This window comes from Phacochoerus africanus, chromosome 8, assembly GCF_016906955.1.
Source record: "Phacochoerus africanus isolate WHEZ1 chromosome 8, ROS_Pafr_v1, whole genome shotgun sequence".
Taxonomy (NCBI): Eukaryota; Metazoa; Chordata; class Mammalia; order Artiodactyla; family Suidae; genus Phacochoerus; species Phacochoerus africanus.
Window position 1 is genome coordinate 27,200,527 of NC_062551.1, and position 15,592 is coordinate 27,216,118.

Genomic DNA, 15,592 nt, shown 5'->3' on the forward strand with positions numbered 1-15,592 from the left:
AAAAGCAAAGACTCTGAGACAGGAGCATGTTCATCCAAACAGCAATCAAAATTTCTGGTCAAGTGAAATAACCAGCACCTGAAAACCCTAGTCAAGGAGTTCCTGCTGTGGCACAATGGATTGGCGGTGTCTCTGCAGCACCAGGACGCAGGTTCAATGGCAGGCACAGTGGGCTAAAGGATCTGGCATTGCCATAGGTCACAGCTGCAGCCAGGATTTAATTCCTGGCCTGCCAACTTCCATGTGCCATGGGTGCAGCCAGAAAAAAGAAAAAGAAACTGGCCTTATCTATTTACAGAAGGTTTGTTTTGTTTTTTTTTTTCTGTGTCATTTTAGGGCCTCACAAGAGGCATATGGAAGTTCCTAGGCTAGGGGTTAAGTCACACCTGCAGCTCCTGGCCTATGCCATACTAACGCTGGATCTGAGCCGCATCTGCAACCTACACCACAGCTCACGGGAACACTGGATCCTTAACCCACTGAGCAAGGCCAGGATGTTCTCACGGATACTAGTCGGGTTTGTTACCACTGAGCCATGACAGAAATTCCAACAGCATTTACTATTCTATTTTATTTTATTTTTATTTTTGGCTACCCTGCAGCATATGGAGTTCCCAGACCAGGGATCAGATCTGAGCCACAGGTGTGACCTACACTGCAGCTGCAGCAACGCCAAATCCTTTAACCCACTGTGCCTGGCCAGGGATCAAACCTGCATCCCAGCACTCCGGAGACACTGCAGGAACTCCTAATGCAGTTTATATTAGACTTTCTGAAACAGAACTGGTACTCAGCCCCTCAGTCTGACTCTCACTCTCCCATTTCTATATTAATAAACTTCGGGCTCTCATGGGACTCCCGCAACTCTGAAAACCAATGACAGGCTCCATCATTTATGTGAGGAGAAAAGGCCACCCAAGAGAGGTGCTAAGATGAGGGCTGGGTCCCCCCCTTAAGTGAGAATTTTTCACACAAAAATCCTCAACATCAAGAAATTAAACTGCTTCAAAATAAGATACTTTCCAAGTGCTAAAAAGGCAAGATCTCCCCTCCAAAGGAGGTGTCACTTTCTCAATCCTGTACTCTTCTACTCATTTGTCCCCTCTCCAGCCAGCTGCAGGCCTGCTCCCAGCCCTGGACCACTGTGAATTGAGCCTCTGAAAGTTTAAACTGGCTTTCCGCCACCACACGAGATACTGAGACCACCCCCTCATCCAGGTTCGTTGCTCTCTTATTCTCTGCCTTTCCCAGTCTATCCTCCTCTTCCTAGACTCTCTCAAGTCTCACCTTGCGAATGAATCCAAATCCCAGCTCATCTCGCCCTGCTTTTTTTCACTTCTCTTGTACATATAGCCTGTCCCCCAGGAATAATCTTATTTTCCAAACAAAAAGCTCAGGATGAACTGTCAATACAGGGGTACTTGACGCTCCAATTTCAATGCTTGGAATATTTCATAATTCAAATTTTTCAAAACATAGGATGTAGTTATGGTCTGAGACAGTACAGGAAGTGGGTCAGTCTGGGAAAATTTAGGTTCTATGATCACAGTTACGGGCCTTTGACTATTGTTCTATTCTCTAACAAACAACTTTATTTTCCAAAGAAATCTGACATCATCCTACAAAAGGATCTGGAGCTACTCCAAAAATAAGGATAAAGAGGCAGTGAGTGAGAGCTGTGGGGTGAAGGCTAGAATGCTGGTACCTCCAGGTCATTTCAACAGCTCAGTTTGCTAACAGGATATTATGGAAAATAATCAGCCTCAGCAGCCACACAAATCCCAACCCTCAATAGGGTAGACTATATACTCGATGCAGCTCAGGGAAATCCAGCACTACTTCTAAGCTGGAAATGTGCCTCTCTCTAGCATACAGGTAAGCATCCATTCATTCTACCAGGAGGGAGAACCACTATGGATATGGCAGGGTACATACACTGCCCTTGCCCCCTCTAAGCATCCTCTGAAGTGCCATGACCTGGGAAAAGCTATTAGTACTTTCTTTTTTTCTTTTTAGGGCTGTACCTGTGGCATATAGAAGTTCCCAGGCTATGGGTCAAATTGGAATGCAGCTGCTGGCCCACGCCACAACCACAGCAATGTGGGGTCTGAGCCACAGCTGCATCTGTGACCTACACTGCAGCTCACTCATGGCAACACTGGATCCTCAACCCACGAACAAGGCCAGGGATAAACCCTCATCCTCAAGGATACAAGTTGGGATCGTTACCAGTGAGCCACAATGGGAACTCCCTATTAGCACTTTCTGATTAAGGAAAAAGGTCTTTATGGTGATCATTTTGAAATGTATAGTGGAGGGAGTTCCCTCTGTGGCGCAGTAGAAACGAATCTGACTAGTAGCCTTGAAGAGGATATAGGTCGGGGATCTGGAGTTGCCGTGAGCTGTGGCGTAGGTCGAAGACACAGCTGAGACCCCACTTTGCTGTGGATGTGGTGTAGGCCGGTAGCCGTAGCTCCGATGTGCCCTAGCCTGGGAACCTCCACATGCCACTGGTGCAGCCCTAAAAAGCAAAAAAAAAAAAAAGAAAGAAAGAAATGTATAGTGGAATTCGATTGTGAAACAGTAGATTAAGGATCCAGCATTGTCACTGCAACGGCTTGGGTCACTGCTGTGGCACAGGTTTGATCCCTGGCCCAGGTACTTCCACATGCCTTGAGTGAGGCCAAAAAAAAAGAAAAGAAAGAAATCTATAGTACTGTTAAATCACTATGCTGTATAATAGGAACTCACATGGTGTTGTAGGTCAATTACACTTCAAAAACGAACTCACAGAAAAGGAGAGGCATAGAGGTAATTAAAAGGTACAAACTTCTAGTTACAAAATAAGCAAGTTCTAGGGATGTTTTGTACAACATGATAACTGTAATTGACACAGCTGCTGTTATATATGAAAGTTGTTGAGAGTAAACCCTAAGACCTCTCATCACAAGTAAAAAAATTTTTTGCTATTCATTTAATTTTATATCTATATGAGATGGCGGATGTTTACCAAACTTACTGTGGTAATCATTTCATGCTGTATATAAGTCAAACCATTATGCTGTATACCTTACACTCAGACAGAATCTATGTCAAGTTTATCTCAATAAAGATAAAAGAAATTCATTAAATTTTAAAAAAGAAAAGAAAGAGGAATTCAGAGTTATTGTGGCTCAGCAGTAACTAATCTTTTTTTTTTTTTTTTTGGTATTTTTTTTCTTTTTGCCACACAGGCAGTATGTGGGAATTCCTGGGCCAGGGATTAAACCTACACTGCACAGCAGCGACCTGAGCCAGAGCAGTGAGAACACAAGAGCTTCAACTCACTAGGCCATCAGAACTCCCACAAATCTGACTAGTAGCCATGAGCATGCGGGTTCTATCCGTGGCCTCAATCAGTGGGTCAGGGATCAGGCATTGCCATGAGCTATGGTATACGTCACAGACATGGCTCAGATCCCAAATTGCTGTGGCCATGGCCTAGGCTGGCAGCTACAGCTCCAATTCGACCTCTAACCTGGGAACTTCCATATGCTGCAGGTGTGACCCTAAAAAAGGCAAAAAAAAAAAAAAGACGATGACGACGACTCCCTGTTGTGGCTCAGCAGGTTAAGAACCTGACTAGTATCCATGAGGATGCAGGTTCAATCCCCGGTCTTGCTCAGTGGGTCAAGGATCTGGCATTGCTGAGAGCCAGGGGGTAGGTGTGGTCATGAAAATGGCTCAGATCTGGTGTGGCTGTGGTGGGAAGCTGAGGCCTGCAACCCCTAGCCTGGGAACTTCCATATGCCTCCGGTGCAGCCCTTTAAAAAAAAAAAAAGATGAAGAAAAAGAAAGAACAGGAGTTCCCACTGTGGCGCAAGAGGATGGTGGCATCTCTGTAGCACTAGAACACAGGTTCAATCCCTGTCCTGGCACAGTGGATTAAAGGATCCAGCATTACCACAGCTATAGCACAGGTCACAACTGCATCTGGGATCCAATCCCTGGCCCAGGAACTCCATTTGCTACAGGGCGGCCAAAAAAGAAAGAAAGAACAAAGGTTGGAGTTCTTGTCGTGGCTCAGCAGAAATGAATGTGACTAGCATCCATGAGGACGAAGTTTCCATCCCTGGCCTTGCTCAGTGAGTTAAGGATCTAGCTTGCTGTGAGCTGTGGTGTAGGTTGCAGACGTAGCTCGAATCTGACATTGCTGTGGCTGTGGTGTAGGCCGGTGGCTACATCTCCAATTAGACCCCTAGCCTGGGAACTTCCATATGCTGTCGGTGGGGCCTTAAAAAGACAACAAAAGAATGCAGGACATTTATAAAAGATCCTTCCTAAAAGCAAGAAATTGGAAACGAATCAGAGGATCTTATGCAGCCTTTGGAAGAAAAAAATTCCAAAGTCCTTTTCATCTGGGATTTTTTTTCCCCAATTTCCTTCAATGTTACAATTTTTAAAAATTGAGATATAACTGTCACATAACAATATTTAGTTTCAGGTGTACAACATAATGATTCAGTACTTTTTTTTGGCCATGCCCACAGCATATGGAAGTTCTCAGGCCAGGGAATGAACCCCTGAACCACTGCTGTGGCAATGCTGGAACTTTAACCTGCTGTGCCACAGAGAAGATCCAATGATTCCATATTTATACATACAAATATTTTTATCAATAATCATATATATGATAGGCTCTGATCTGCACCAATCAGGAGCCACATCTGAGGTACCAGTGCCCCCAAATCTCAAAAGATCCAAAGGTCTTTTGGAAAACAAACAGGGCAAGGTGGATGCTGGGATCTGTAAGGGTCTGGCAAAGACACCACCACTGGGAGAAATAATTCACATTCCCCAGACCCCACACACATCAGATGGGGCTGCTCCTATTGACAAGGAGGGAGTAGGATAATTATACAGGTGGTTGTAGAAGTCCCAATAGGGGACCAAAGATAGAGAGGGAAACCTAGGGAACTTTGGGAGACCACTCAAAAAAGCCACCAGAACAAGCAGGTTTGCTTAACAACAAAACCACAAATAAAAGCAGGAGATATGCTGCAAGTCATTAAAATGAGGCCTGCATTCAAGTTCAGCAAGACAATGACCCTTAGGACCAAGGGCAGGGGTTTAAGGACTGCCCTTCTGCGGATGTGAATAAGCACCCAGACAGGCCCAGTTTGGGAGTTCCCGTCGTGGCTCAGTGGTTAACGAATCCAACTAGGAACCATGAGGTTGCAGGTTCGATCCCTGGCCTTGCTCAGTGGGTTAAGGATCCAGCGTTGCCGTGAGCTGTGGTGTGGGTCGCAGACGCAGCTCGGATCCCGAGCTGCTGTGCCTCTGGCGTAGGCCAGTGGCTACAGCTCTGATTAGACCCCTAGCCTAGGAACCTCCACATGTGGAGTTCCAGTCGTGGCGCAGTGGTTAACGAATCCGACTAGGAACCATGAGGTTGTGGGTTCGGTCCCTGCCCTTGCTCAGTGGGTTAACGATCCGGCGTTGCCGTGAGCTGTGGTGTAGGTTGCAGACGCGGCTCGGATCCCGCGTTGCTGTGGCTCTGGTGTAGGCCTGTGGCTACAGCTCCGACTCGACCCCTAGCCTGGGAACCTCCATATGCCGTGGGAGCGGCCCAAGAAATGGCAAAAAAGCCAAAAAAAAAAAGATATATACATTATAATCACATGAGCATCACTGAAAGTCTTATTTTAACATCCATCACCATATATTTCTTTCTTGTGATGAGAGCTTATATGATCTATTCTTACTAACTTTCAATTGCAATAAACCTGAAATAGAGTATTATTAACTATAGTCACCATGCTATAGGGTAAATTCCTTTTGAATGGGTGAAATTTTTCCATTAGTGTCAATAAATGTATTACGTACCTGCTTTTGTGCAGAATCCTTTTTTATTTTTACAGGAAACTATATTGGGGAAAAAAAAATTTTTTTTTTGGCCACCTCGTGGCATATGGAGTTCCTGGGCCAGGAATAAATACAAGCCACAAGATTGAACCTGTGTCCCAGGGTTCCAGAGATGTCACTGATTCTGTTGTGCAAAAGCAGGAACTCCAGATTGAAACAATTTTTAAGTTTTAAGTTTCTTCAAGAGATCTATATTATCTAAATAATTCTCTCCAAGGCTTCCAAATTACAGACAGTTAAAAAAAACAGTTAACTGAAGATCATGATTAGTACATTAGCTTTAAGGCTAGTCTATGCTAAGGTAGAGCTAGAATAGCTGACACTTTGTTTTTTGGGGTTTTTTTTTTTGGTCTTTTTAGGGCCGCTCTAGAGGCATGGAGGTTCCCAGGCCAGGGTTCGAATCAGAGCTGTAGCTGGCGGCCTTCACCACAGCCACAGCAATGCCAGATCCAAGCAGAGTCTTCGACCTACACCACAGCTCACGGCAATGCCAGATCCTCAACTCACTGAGCGAGGCCAGGGGTCAAACCTGTGTCCTCATGGTTACCAGTCACAGTGGTTTCGGCTGTGCCACAACACGAACTTCCTGGGAATTTCTGAATAGAACATATGTGCACATGGTATACAATTCAAAAAGTATTCATGCAGAGAAAACAGTCATACCACAAAAAACACATCTCCTTTCTACCCTGACTCTCAGTCAGTCACTCAGTTTCCCAATTTGTAATCCAGAGATATTCCATAGTGCCAAGAGGTCTGTGCAACTTCTATGAGAGACTCTCTATGGAAGGCTCGTGGGTGCCAGCAGCAGCACTCATAGCAGCCCCCATCCACAAATAAGGAGACCTGCTTTGAGGCCTGAAGTGAACGAGCAACTGGCTAAAGGTCTCATGATGACAAGAGACATGACAGCCACACTCTCAGAACCCCTCCCTGTCCTTCCCCCAACACACATACCCCTAAACTCCATGTTGTATAGTTCCTTCTGCCCTAGAAACCAGTTCTTCACCATCCCTTTGCCTGGCTAACTTGACTTTTCATATAAATTCTGGAATTAGCTTTTGTTTTCTGGTCTTTGAAGGCCGCACTCACGGCATATGGAAGTTCCCAGGCTAGGGGTCAATTCAGAGCCATAGCTGCCAGCCTACGTCACAGCCACGCTGGATCCCTAACCCACTGAGCAAGGCTAGGGATCAAACCTGCATCCTCACGGATTCTAGTTGGGTTCATTACTGCTGAGCTATGACAAGAACTCCCTGGAATCAGCTTATCTCTACCTAAAAAAAAAAAATCTTGCTGGGATTTTGGGATTATGTTAAACCTACAGTTAATTTGTGGAGAAATTATATTTTAATAACTATATTGAATCTTCCAATCCATGAGCACAATACGTCTGTCCACTCATTTCAGTGACTGGTGATTTCCTTCTTCAGTTTTGTAGCTACAAAGTTTTGTAGCTTTCAGCATGCATACCGCGTGCATGTTTTTGTTAGATTGAGATCTAAGTACTTCATTCTTTTTAGAGCTATTAGTACTGATATGGTTTTTTTTCAATTTCAGTTTTTGATGATTTATGACTAGAAGATAAAAATGTGGGCACTCCCACTGCAGCACAATGGGCTAAGAGGCAGCTCTAGAGCACCAGGACACAGGTTCAATCCCTGGCACTGGCACAGTGGGCGAAAGGGTCCGGCGTTGCGGTGTAGATCACAACCAAGGCTCGGATCTGAACTCCACATGCCACAGGGTGGGCAAAAAAGAAAAAAAAAAAGGTTGATTTTTTGTGTGTTGACCTTGCATCCTGCAATCTTGCTAACTCACACAATCCTCGCTTTTTCATAGATACCCATGGGACAGTCTACACAGACAATCATGCTAACAGTTTTTCTTTCCAATCTGAACACTTTCTATTTATTTTTCTTGCACTGGCTAACACTTCCCGTAGGATGTGAAATATCAGTGGTGTGAACACACATAGCTGCCTTGCTCCCCATCTTAGGGGGAAAGCATTCTTGCACCACGGAGTATGTTAACTGTAGATTTCTGGGTTGAGGAAGTTCCTTTTCTTACTACTTTGCTGGCAACATGAATATCATGAATTAATGTTGATTTCTGTCAAAAGATTTTCTGCATCCACTGACATAATCGAATGTTTTTTTTTTGGTTTTGTTTTTTTTTTGTTCTTTAAACTGTTACGATGGTGGATTATAACTCCTGGTTTTGGAAAATTGAACCAGACTTTTGTTTCTGGGATAAATCACAATGACTGCAATGTACTATTCTTTTTGCATAACACTGCTGAATCTGACATCCTAGAATTTTGTTCAGGATTTTTATTCTGTGTTCATGAGGAAGAGTGGTCTGTAATGTTCTTAAACTGCCTTTGTCTGATTTTATACAACAGATGACACTTTTCTGAGGTCTTAGATGATAACTTTACTATTTTCAACCATCATAAAAAAAGTGGTTTTATCCTTGCTTTTCTACTAGAATTTACTGACTCCAAGTTTCTGACAAGAAAGACAACTTCCATCGATAACAATCTTTCCAAGGGAAAATGAGACTGTTTTATAAGGAACTACTCAGAGGCAGATGTGAGAGTCCAATGAAGTCAAATTTAGTACTTCACCTGCCATTATTTGCCTGCTCCTGGCCTGCCTCAGTACAGCCCCAGAAAGCAGGCACGGTGAGGGACTGTGCCCACTGGCTTGGGAGGAAAAACTAAGTTTCCATCAAATAACAGAAATGCTGGAGTTCCCATTGTGGCTCAGCAGAAACAAAATCTGACTAGTATCCACAAGGACACAGGTTCAATCCCCAGCCTCGCTCAGTGGATTAAGAATCCCTGTGGTTTAGGTTGCAGACGCAGCTTGGATCTTCAGATCTGGCGCTGCTGTGGCTGTGGTATAGGCCTGCAGCTAGAGCTCCAATTCAACCCCTAGCCAGAGAGCCTCCAAATGCTGGGGATACAGCCTTAAAAGGACAAAAAAAAAAAAAAAAAAACACCCAAACCAACCATGAGGCACTAAAAAGGACAAAATTAAAAAAAAAAAAAGGAAAGAAAAAGAAGTCATTTCCCAACCCTGAAATGCAAAAGTTCACATTTGTCTTTGAATTGCCTAAGAAAGCACCTGTCAAACATTAACCCCTTAGTTTTTACAATTCCTAAAATGCTCAATCATTACCACTCACATTCTACCACTGAGGAAGCCAAGACACAATGGGGTCAAGAAATTTCAAGGAGATCAGGAGAGCTACAATTTGAATGTAAACATCACCTACTACCACGGTGTCTCAGGGTGTTAATGGCCCAGCTCATCTCTGTGGCACTGCCAGTTTGATTCCAGCCCAGCACAGCAGTGTTTTCAGTGCACTGGCTTGGTCATTGTTGTGGCTCAGGTTTGATCTCTGGCCTGGGAACTTCCATATGCTGTGGGCACAGCCAGAAACAAACAAACAAAAAGTCCTCAACAAATGCAATGCAATTGTCAGAAAGTCAATCAGCCATGGGACGGGCTCAAGAAAGGGACCTGAAGCAAAAGAGCTCCCTGAGGTGTGTTTTCAAAATGAAATGCTGATTCTGCTCTTAGCTCTTTTGAGAAGGTTCTCACTGCAGATCTGCTGGACACCACACAGGAACTGCACACAAAGGAATAGCACAATGGCCACTGAGAAATTGAAACACTCTTTTTGTTTTGTTTTGGGGGCATTTTTTTTTTTTTTGGCAGCACTTGTGGCATATCCCAGCCCAGGGATCGAACCCAGACCTCAGCAGCGACCTGAGCCACTGGAGAGACAACGCTGGATCCTTAACCTGCTGCACCACAGTGAGAAAGTCACCCAAAAGGTTACCAGGCTGACCAAAGACCATAGAAATGCCCTTGGACTCAAGGTCTACTCTACTATGTGGAATGACTCAAAATGATGTGTTCAGGAGGCTGTAAAAAGCACACTGCCTAGGTTCAAATCTCAGCCTCACCAACCACTAGCTACATGACCTTGAACGAGTCACAACGCTGTGCCTCTAATTTTCTCATTCATAAAATAACTTACAACAGAGTACCTGTCATGTCTCGGTGGAAACGAACTTGACTAGCATCCATGAGGATGAAGGTTCACTCCCTGGCCCTGCTCAGTGGGTTAAGGATCCGGCATTGCCGTGAGCTGCGGTGTAGGTCGCAGACACGGCTCAGACCCAGAGATGCTGTGGCTGCGGTATAGGCCGGCGACTACAGCTCAGATTTGACCCCTAGCCTGGAAACCTCCATATGCCGCAGGTGTGGCCCTAAAAAGACAAAATAATAACTGACAACAGTAGAATAAGCACACATTAATGATACCTGCTGTTATTATTCAGAAAGTTGTCCCATCACCTTCCACCAGCCAAAATGAAGATCATCAAGAAGCATACATACAATAAATGCTGGAGAGGATACTGAGAAAAGGTAACCCTTACACTGCTAGTAGCAAAGTAAATTGCTACAACCACTGTGAAAACAGTATAGAGGTTCCTCAAAAAACTAAAAATAGCACTACCATAGGATCCAGCAGTCCCACTCCTGGGCATCTACCCCAGAAACTCTTAATTGGAAAAGATACACACACCCCAACACAATGTTCACTACAGCACTATTTACATAGTCAAGCCATGGAAACAACCTAAATGTCCATTAACAGAAGAATGGATGGACTTTGCATCGTGGTGAATGGGAAACAATTCCAACTAGGAACCATGAGGTTGCGGGTTCGATCCTGGGCCTCACTCAGTGGGTTAAGGATCCGGCGTTGCCATGAGCTGTGGTGTAGGTTGCAGACGCAGCTCAGGTCTGATGCTGCTGTGGCTGTGGTGTAGGCCAGCAGCTGTAGCTCCCATTAGACCCCTAGCCTGGGACCCTCCATATGCTGAGGGTATGGCATGGCCCCAAAAAGCAAAAAGCAAAAAAAAAAAAAGGCAACAAAAAGCAAAAAAACCCATAGAGGAATGGCTAAAGATGCGGTACCTATATACAGTGGAATATTACTCAGCCATAAATAAAGAATGAAATAATGCCATTTGTGGCAACATGGATGGACCAGAGATTATTATACTAAGAATATTCAGAGGATGAAAGACAAACATCATATGGTATCACTTAAATGTGGCATCTAAAAAAGGGATACAAATGAGCTTATTTGCAAAACAGAAACACACTCACAGAATTTGAAAACAAACTTATGGTTACCAAAGGAGAAACGTGGGGGCTGGGGGATTAAGGGATGGACTGGGGGTTTGGGATTGCCATACGCACACTGAGGTACATGGAATGGTTGGTGGATGGGGACCTGCTGTATAGCACAGAGAACTCTACCAATATTCTGTGATAATCTATGTGAGTAAAGAATTAGAAGGAGAATGGGTGCACGTACATGTATCTCTGGATCACTGTTTCAGCAGAAATTATCACAACATGGTACATCAACTATACTTCAATAAGACTTTTAAAAATGAAGAACGCTGCCCCCTCCAGGACCTGTCTTCTTCAGACACGGCCCTCACATCTCTTTATAAAACTGCCACAGTATGCCCCACCCCCGTCCCCAGAGCAAAATTCTGCTTTCAACCAAGTGCTGGAAAAAAATCAAAACAAAACAATAAACAAAAGGCCTACATTAACTATTTCATTAAATGGTATTTGGGAGATAAAAAACAATAAACACTCCTAAACCCCACAATCCTAAGAAAGAAGGCATTACAATCAATAGTTTAAACCAACTCTTTCCCACAAAAAGCACATTTATATCACTTGAGATAACAGCAGGAGGCATTCTCCCCAGCTAAGAGACAGTAGGAGTTTCATTTTCAGAAGATATAACCTATCAAAATGCACTGATTAACTTCCATCATGTTTCAGACTGGTTTTACTATCAAATAACATTTCATTTAAAATATCAATTTAACTTTTAAATCACTAGGAAGTAAACTATCTCTAATTCAAATATGTAATTATAATTTGAGGGTGGCATTTTCACCAAGTTTCTATAAAGACAGGAGTATTAAACAGCCACAGTGACAGCTAAGGTTTTATTACACAAGAACTAAGCGCCTAATAAGGCAGATGCTAATTTCGACATACTACCTCATTTTCCTATCCCTTCACGGAGGTATAGGCTCATTTTACAGAAAAACCTCAGGCTTGAGGTTGTCTATCACTGGTTCTGCTAGAGAACTGATTGAGAGCACCTGTGTAAGGTTTTAACACCAAAATGATAAAGCTAAGCCTCCAACTTTAATGTGCATGAGAATCTCAAGGAGACTCTTGCTAAACTGCAGACTGTGCTTAGGAAGGTCTGGGGTGAAGCCTCCGATTCTGCACGTCTAACAAGCTCTCAGGTGCTAGCGGTGCTGTTGACCACACTTGGAGCAAGGGCCTGCAGGTGGCAATAGGTCAGACCACAAAAAATGTCTCTTATAAACTAAATCAGAAAAAGTCAAAATTTTCTCAAAACCCACAGAATTAGAACTCAAACCATCTCTCTTGATGAAATTCTTCTGAGCTTCGTGACATCTTAGAAATGTTTTCATAACAATGCTTGTTTTCTCTTCCAGTTCAAGCTGAAAGTCCACCTTCTTGGACCTCATAGGGTTCCCCCCCCCCTTGGTTTTTATCAAGGCTGAGAAGCTAAATCATGGAAGACTGTTTCAAGTCACCATACCCTTCAAGCAGGGTCCCCATCCTTCACTCACCCACACACAACATAACTTCTCACTGTTTAAATTCTAGAGATTAGACAAAGGGCAAGCGTTAGGTGAGATTTTAAGGGCTCTTCCAGATGAAAAGCAAAGCGCTACAAAAAAGCCCCAGTATTTTACAAAAGGTAATGATAAATACCATAGGCTTTCATTTCTGGCCTTAGGTGACAAAATTCCAGCAATGAGATGATAATATTTTGTACAAAGTACTGGGTTTCATTCTTTTACCAGATCCTTTGAGTGGCAAGCTCCAGTGCAAAAGTCCAGAACAAACAAAGCAAGGTACTTAACAAGGCCCTATATTCTACCTGGGTCCAAGTTCCCGCCCTGCTCTTTTATTCATTTCTGATTATCTATATTGTACTCAAACATCAGCTAGCTGCCTTTTTTTTTTCTTTTTTTTCTTTTTATGGCCGCACCGGCAGTACGTGGAAGTTTCCCGCCAGGGACTGAACCCGGGATCCTTTGGGCCAAGAATCTAATCCACACCTCTGCAGCCACCCAAGCCGCTGCAGTTAGGTTCTTAAACCACTGCACCAAGCAGGAACTCCTAACTGCCTCTTTTAAAAGACAGTTATACACCTCCCCCAACCTCCTCCATTCTTTTTGCTAACAGCAATGCCTCACTACAGAACCAATTCACCTCTAAGAACATTCCGGGTTACTGGATAAGATCAGTTTAAAAGTTCTAGAGAGGGATAACCTGCTCTATTTGTCTTCCTGAGAGCCTTTCAAAAAAAAAACCCTTCCACAATCAGCAGAACAAGCCTTTCACCCAAGAGAAAGATAAAAGTCTCTGATTCTGCAATTTACAAACACTGAGACCTTTATTTAAAGGGAATCCATATATTATATTATTCCCAAGGAACATTTATTTTTGTACTCAAGCACAAAAAGACGGATGCTGGGAAGAAAGAAAATGCACAGACATTGCAGCTTTGTGCAAATGGCTTCTCTGGCTGAGAAGTCCATAAAGTTTCGCTGCAGGGCCTCAGAGGAAGGCCTACCTGTGTCAGGGAATACTAGGACACGGTTTTTTCCCCAACTGAAGTATGTTCTATCCACAACAGAGCTAAGCAACTAACCAAAGAGGCCTCTTGGAAAACCACAAAAGGTGGGGGAGGGCAGGCCCCTGCCCTAAACACCATGGAAGCTAAAAATAAGAATTCTGAGAAATGAGCTCTACCATAGACAAGTCCAACAGAAAGTTCTCTGTTTCTGTTACCTCCAAAACTGGCTGCCCTCCCAGAGTGATTTAACTTTGGGTACCAATTGGGCAATGCCAGCCACTGTGCTGGGGCAGAGGATTCAGGGATGCCGGTTCTATCTTCTGGGTGAATTAGGAGGAACCAAACCTCTGCAGTGTAAACCGGAGACTCTTTGGGCAAATCTGTGCTCCCCCAATGCATCGAGACTACATACCTCCATTCAACAAACATTTATTTGAGCATCTACCATATGCCCGGCACGCTACTGGACGCGGGAGAAGAAACCAGCCACAGTCCCCAGAGGTGGAAGCCGAGACAAACAAGGACCGTCAGAGGAGTGCAGGATGTGCGGGCCCCGAAAACCTGCCAAAAGTTGCTCTGACCAGTAGTACTCAGGGGATGGCTTGACCCCGCGCCGGGCTCTGCGCACCACCAAGCCCAATTAACCACAGAGGCTCGAGATAGGCTCGAAGGAAGGAATGGACAAATAGGCCCCGGGGCAGGTGTTCAGGTAGAAGGCGCACACCTGAGGCAGCAGGGCTGGGGAAGGCAGGGTCTCCAGGGCCGGCCGGGGGGTGGCCCGGGGACCCGACCAAGCAGAGGGGGCGCGAGGAGCGAGGGTCTGGCCCAGGAAAGAGGGTGCGAGGCGGAGGCCGGCCCGGCCTGCGCCCCCCGAAGCGGGAGCAGGGAGGAAGACGCACAGCTAGGCCGCCCGCCCGCACCTGGGGCCCCGCCCGGCACCTACCACTTGGGCGACCTTGAGGCAGCCTAGCGCGCTGCGCAGGTAGTCGGGGTCGCAGCGCAGGCCGGCCAGCCCGCGGCGCTGGCTCACCGGCTCGGTGGTGGGCTGGTACGGGCTGCTGGCGCCGGAGATCATGGAGGTGCTCGAGGCCTCGCCCTCGAAGCCGTCCAGCTCCTCGCCGCTCCGCATGCTGCCGCCCAGCCCCGGCCGCCTCGCGCGGCCGGCCCCAGGCGCCCGGAGCTGGCGGGCTCAGCGGGGCCGCCGCATCGTCGCCGTCGCCTGACTGACCGCCTGCCCGCCGCCGCTCTCCTCTGCGCCCGCCGCCCGGCTGCGGCCGCGGCTCGGTCCGCTCGGGCTCGGCTCCCGCCGCCTCAGCAGCAGAAAGGGAGGGAGGCGGGAGCGGGCGGGGAGGAAAGGAGGCGGGAGCCGGCGCGGCTGGCCGGGAGGGGGCGGAGCGAACAGCCGGCCGCTCGGCGGCGCTCAGCGGAGCCAGCGAGTGGAGGTGGCTGCCCGCTCCTCGGGGCCTCGGGAAGGCGGGGCGGGGCGGGGCGGGGCGCCGGGGCCTCTGGCCCCGCCCTCACCTGCGGGCGCGAGAGCACCCGGGCCGCGGCTGCGCGCCCTGAGATCACAGCGTGCAAGGGCGGGGGACCGCGAAAGAAGGGGGGTCGTGGGGTCCGGGAGGACTGGAGGCTGACGGGAGGGTCGGGGGGCACAGAGCTGCATTTCCAGGGCGCTGCCTCATTTTCTCCTCTGGCGGAAGTGGGGTCCCCTGCAGGTAGACCAGGGGACTTCCCGATGAAGACCAAGAGGTGCTGCGCAACCCCGGTGCTGGGAACAGGGCCCAGGCTGGGCCTGACTCGGACTGTTTGATCAGAGGGTCTCCCTCTGGTCCCCCACGCTGGGCACCTTGTGGCAAACCAGTTCTGGGGTCGGGGCTGAGCCGGTCAGGGGTGAGGAGAAGTCAGGATGAGTAGGGTCGCTTAGTACTGGGACTGCAAGACAGACACA

At 46.5% G+C, this 15,592-nt stretch overlaps 1 protein-coding gene across 1 annotated transcript in view; it reads right to left on the reverse strand.

The window, feature by feature from the left end:
- CMTM4 (CKLF like MARVEL transmembrane domain containing 4) overlaps positions 1-14,957 on the reverse strand; it is a 69,026-nt gene extending 54,069 nt beyond the window's left edge. Inside the window, exon 1 of the mRNA XM_047789734.1 lies at positions 14,588-14,957. Within this exon, the coding sequence (XP_047645690.1) occupies positions 14,588-14,773 (186 nt within the window). The 5' untranslated portion in view covers positions 14,774-14,957. The remainder of the gene's footprint in view (positions 1-14,587) is intronic.
- Between the last annotated feature and the right edge of the window lie 635 nt (positions 14,958-15,592).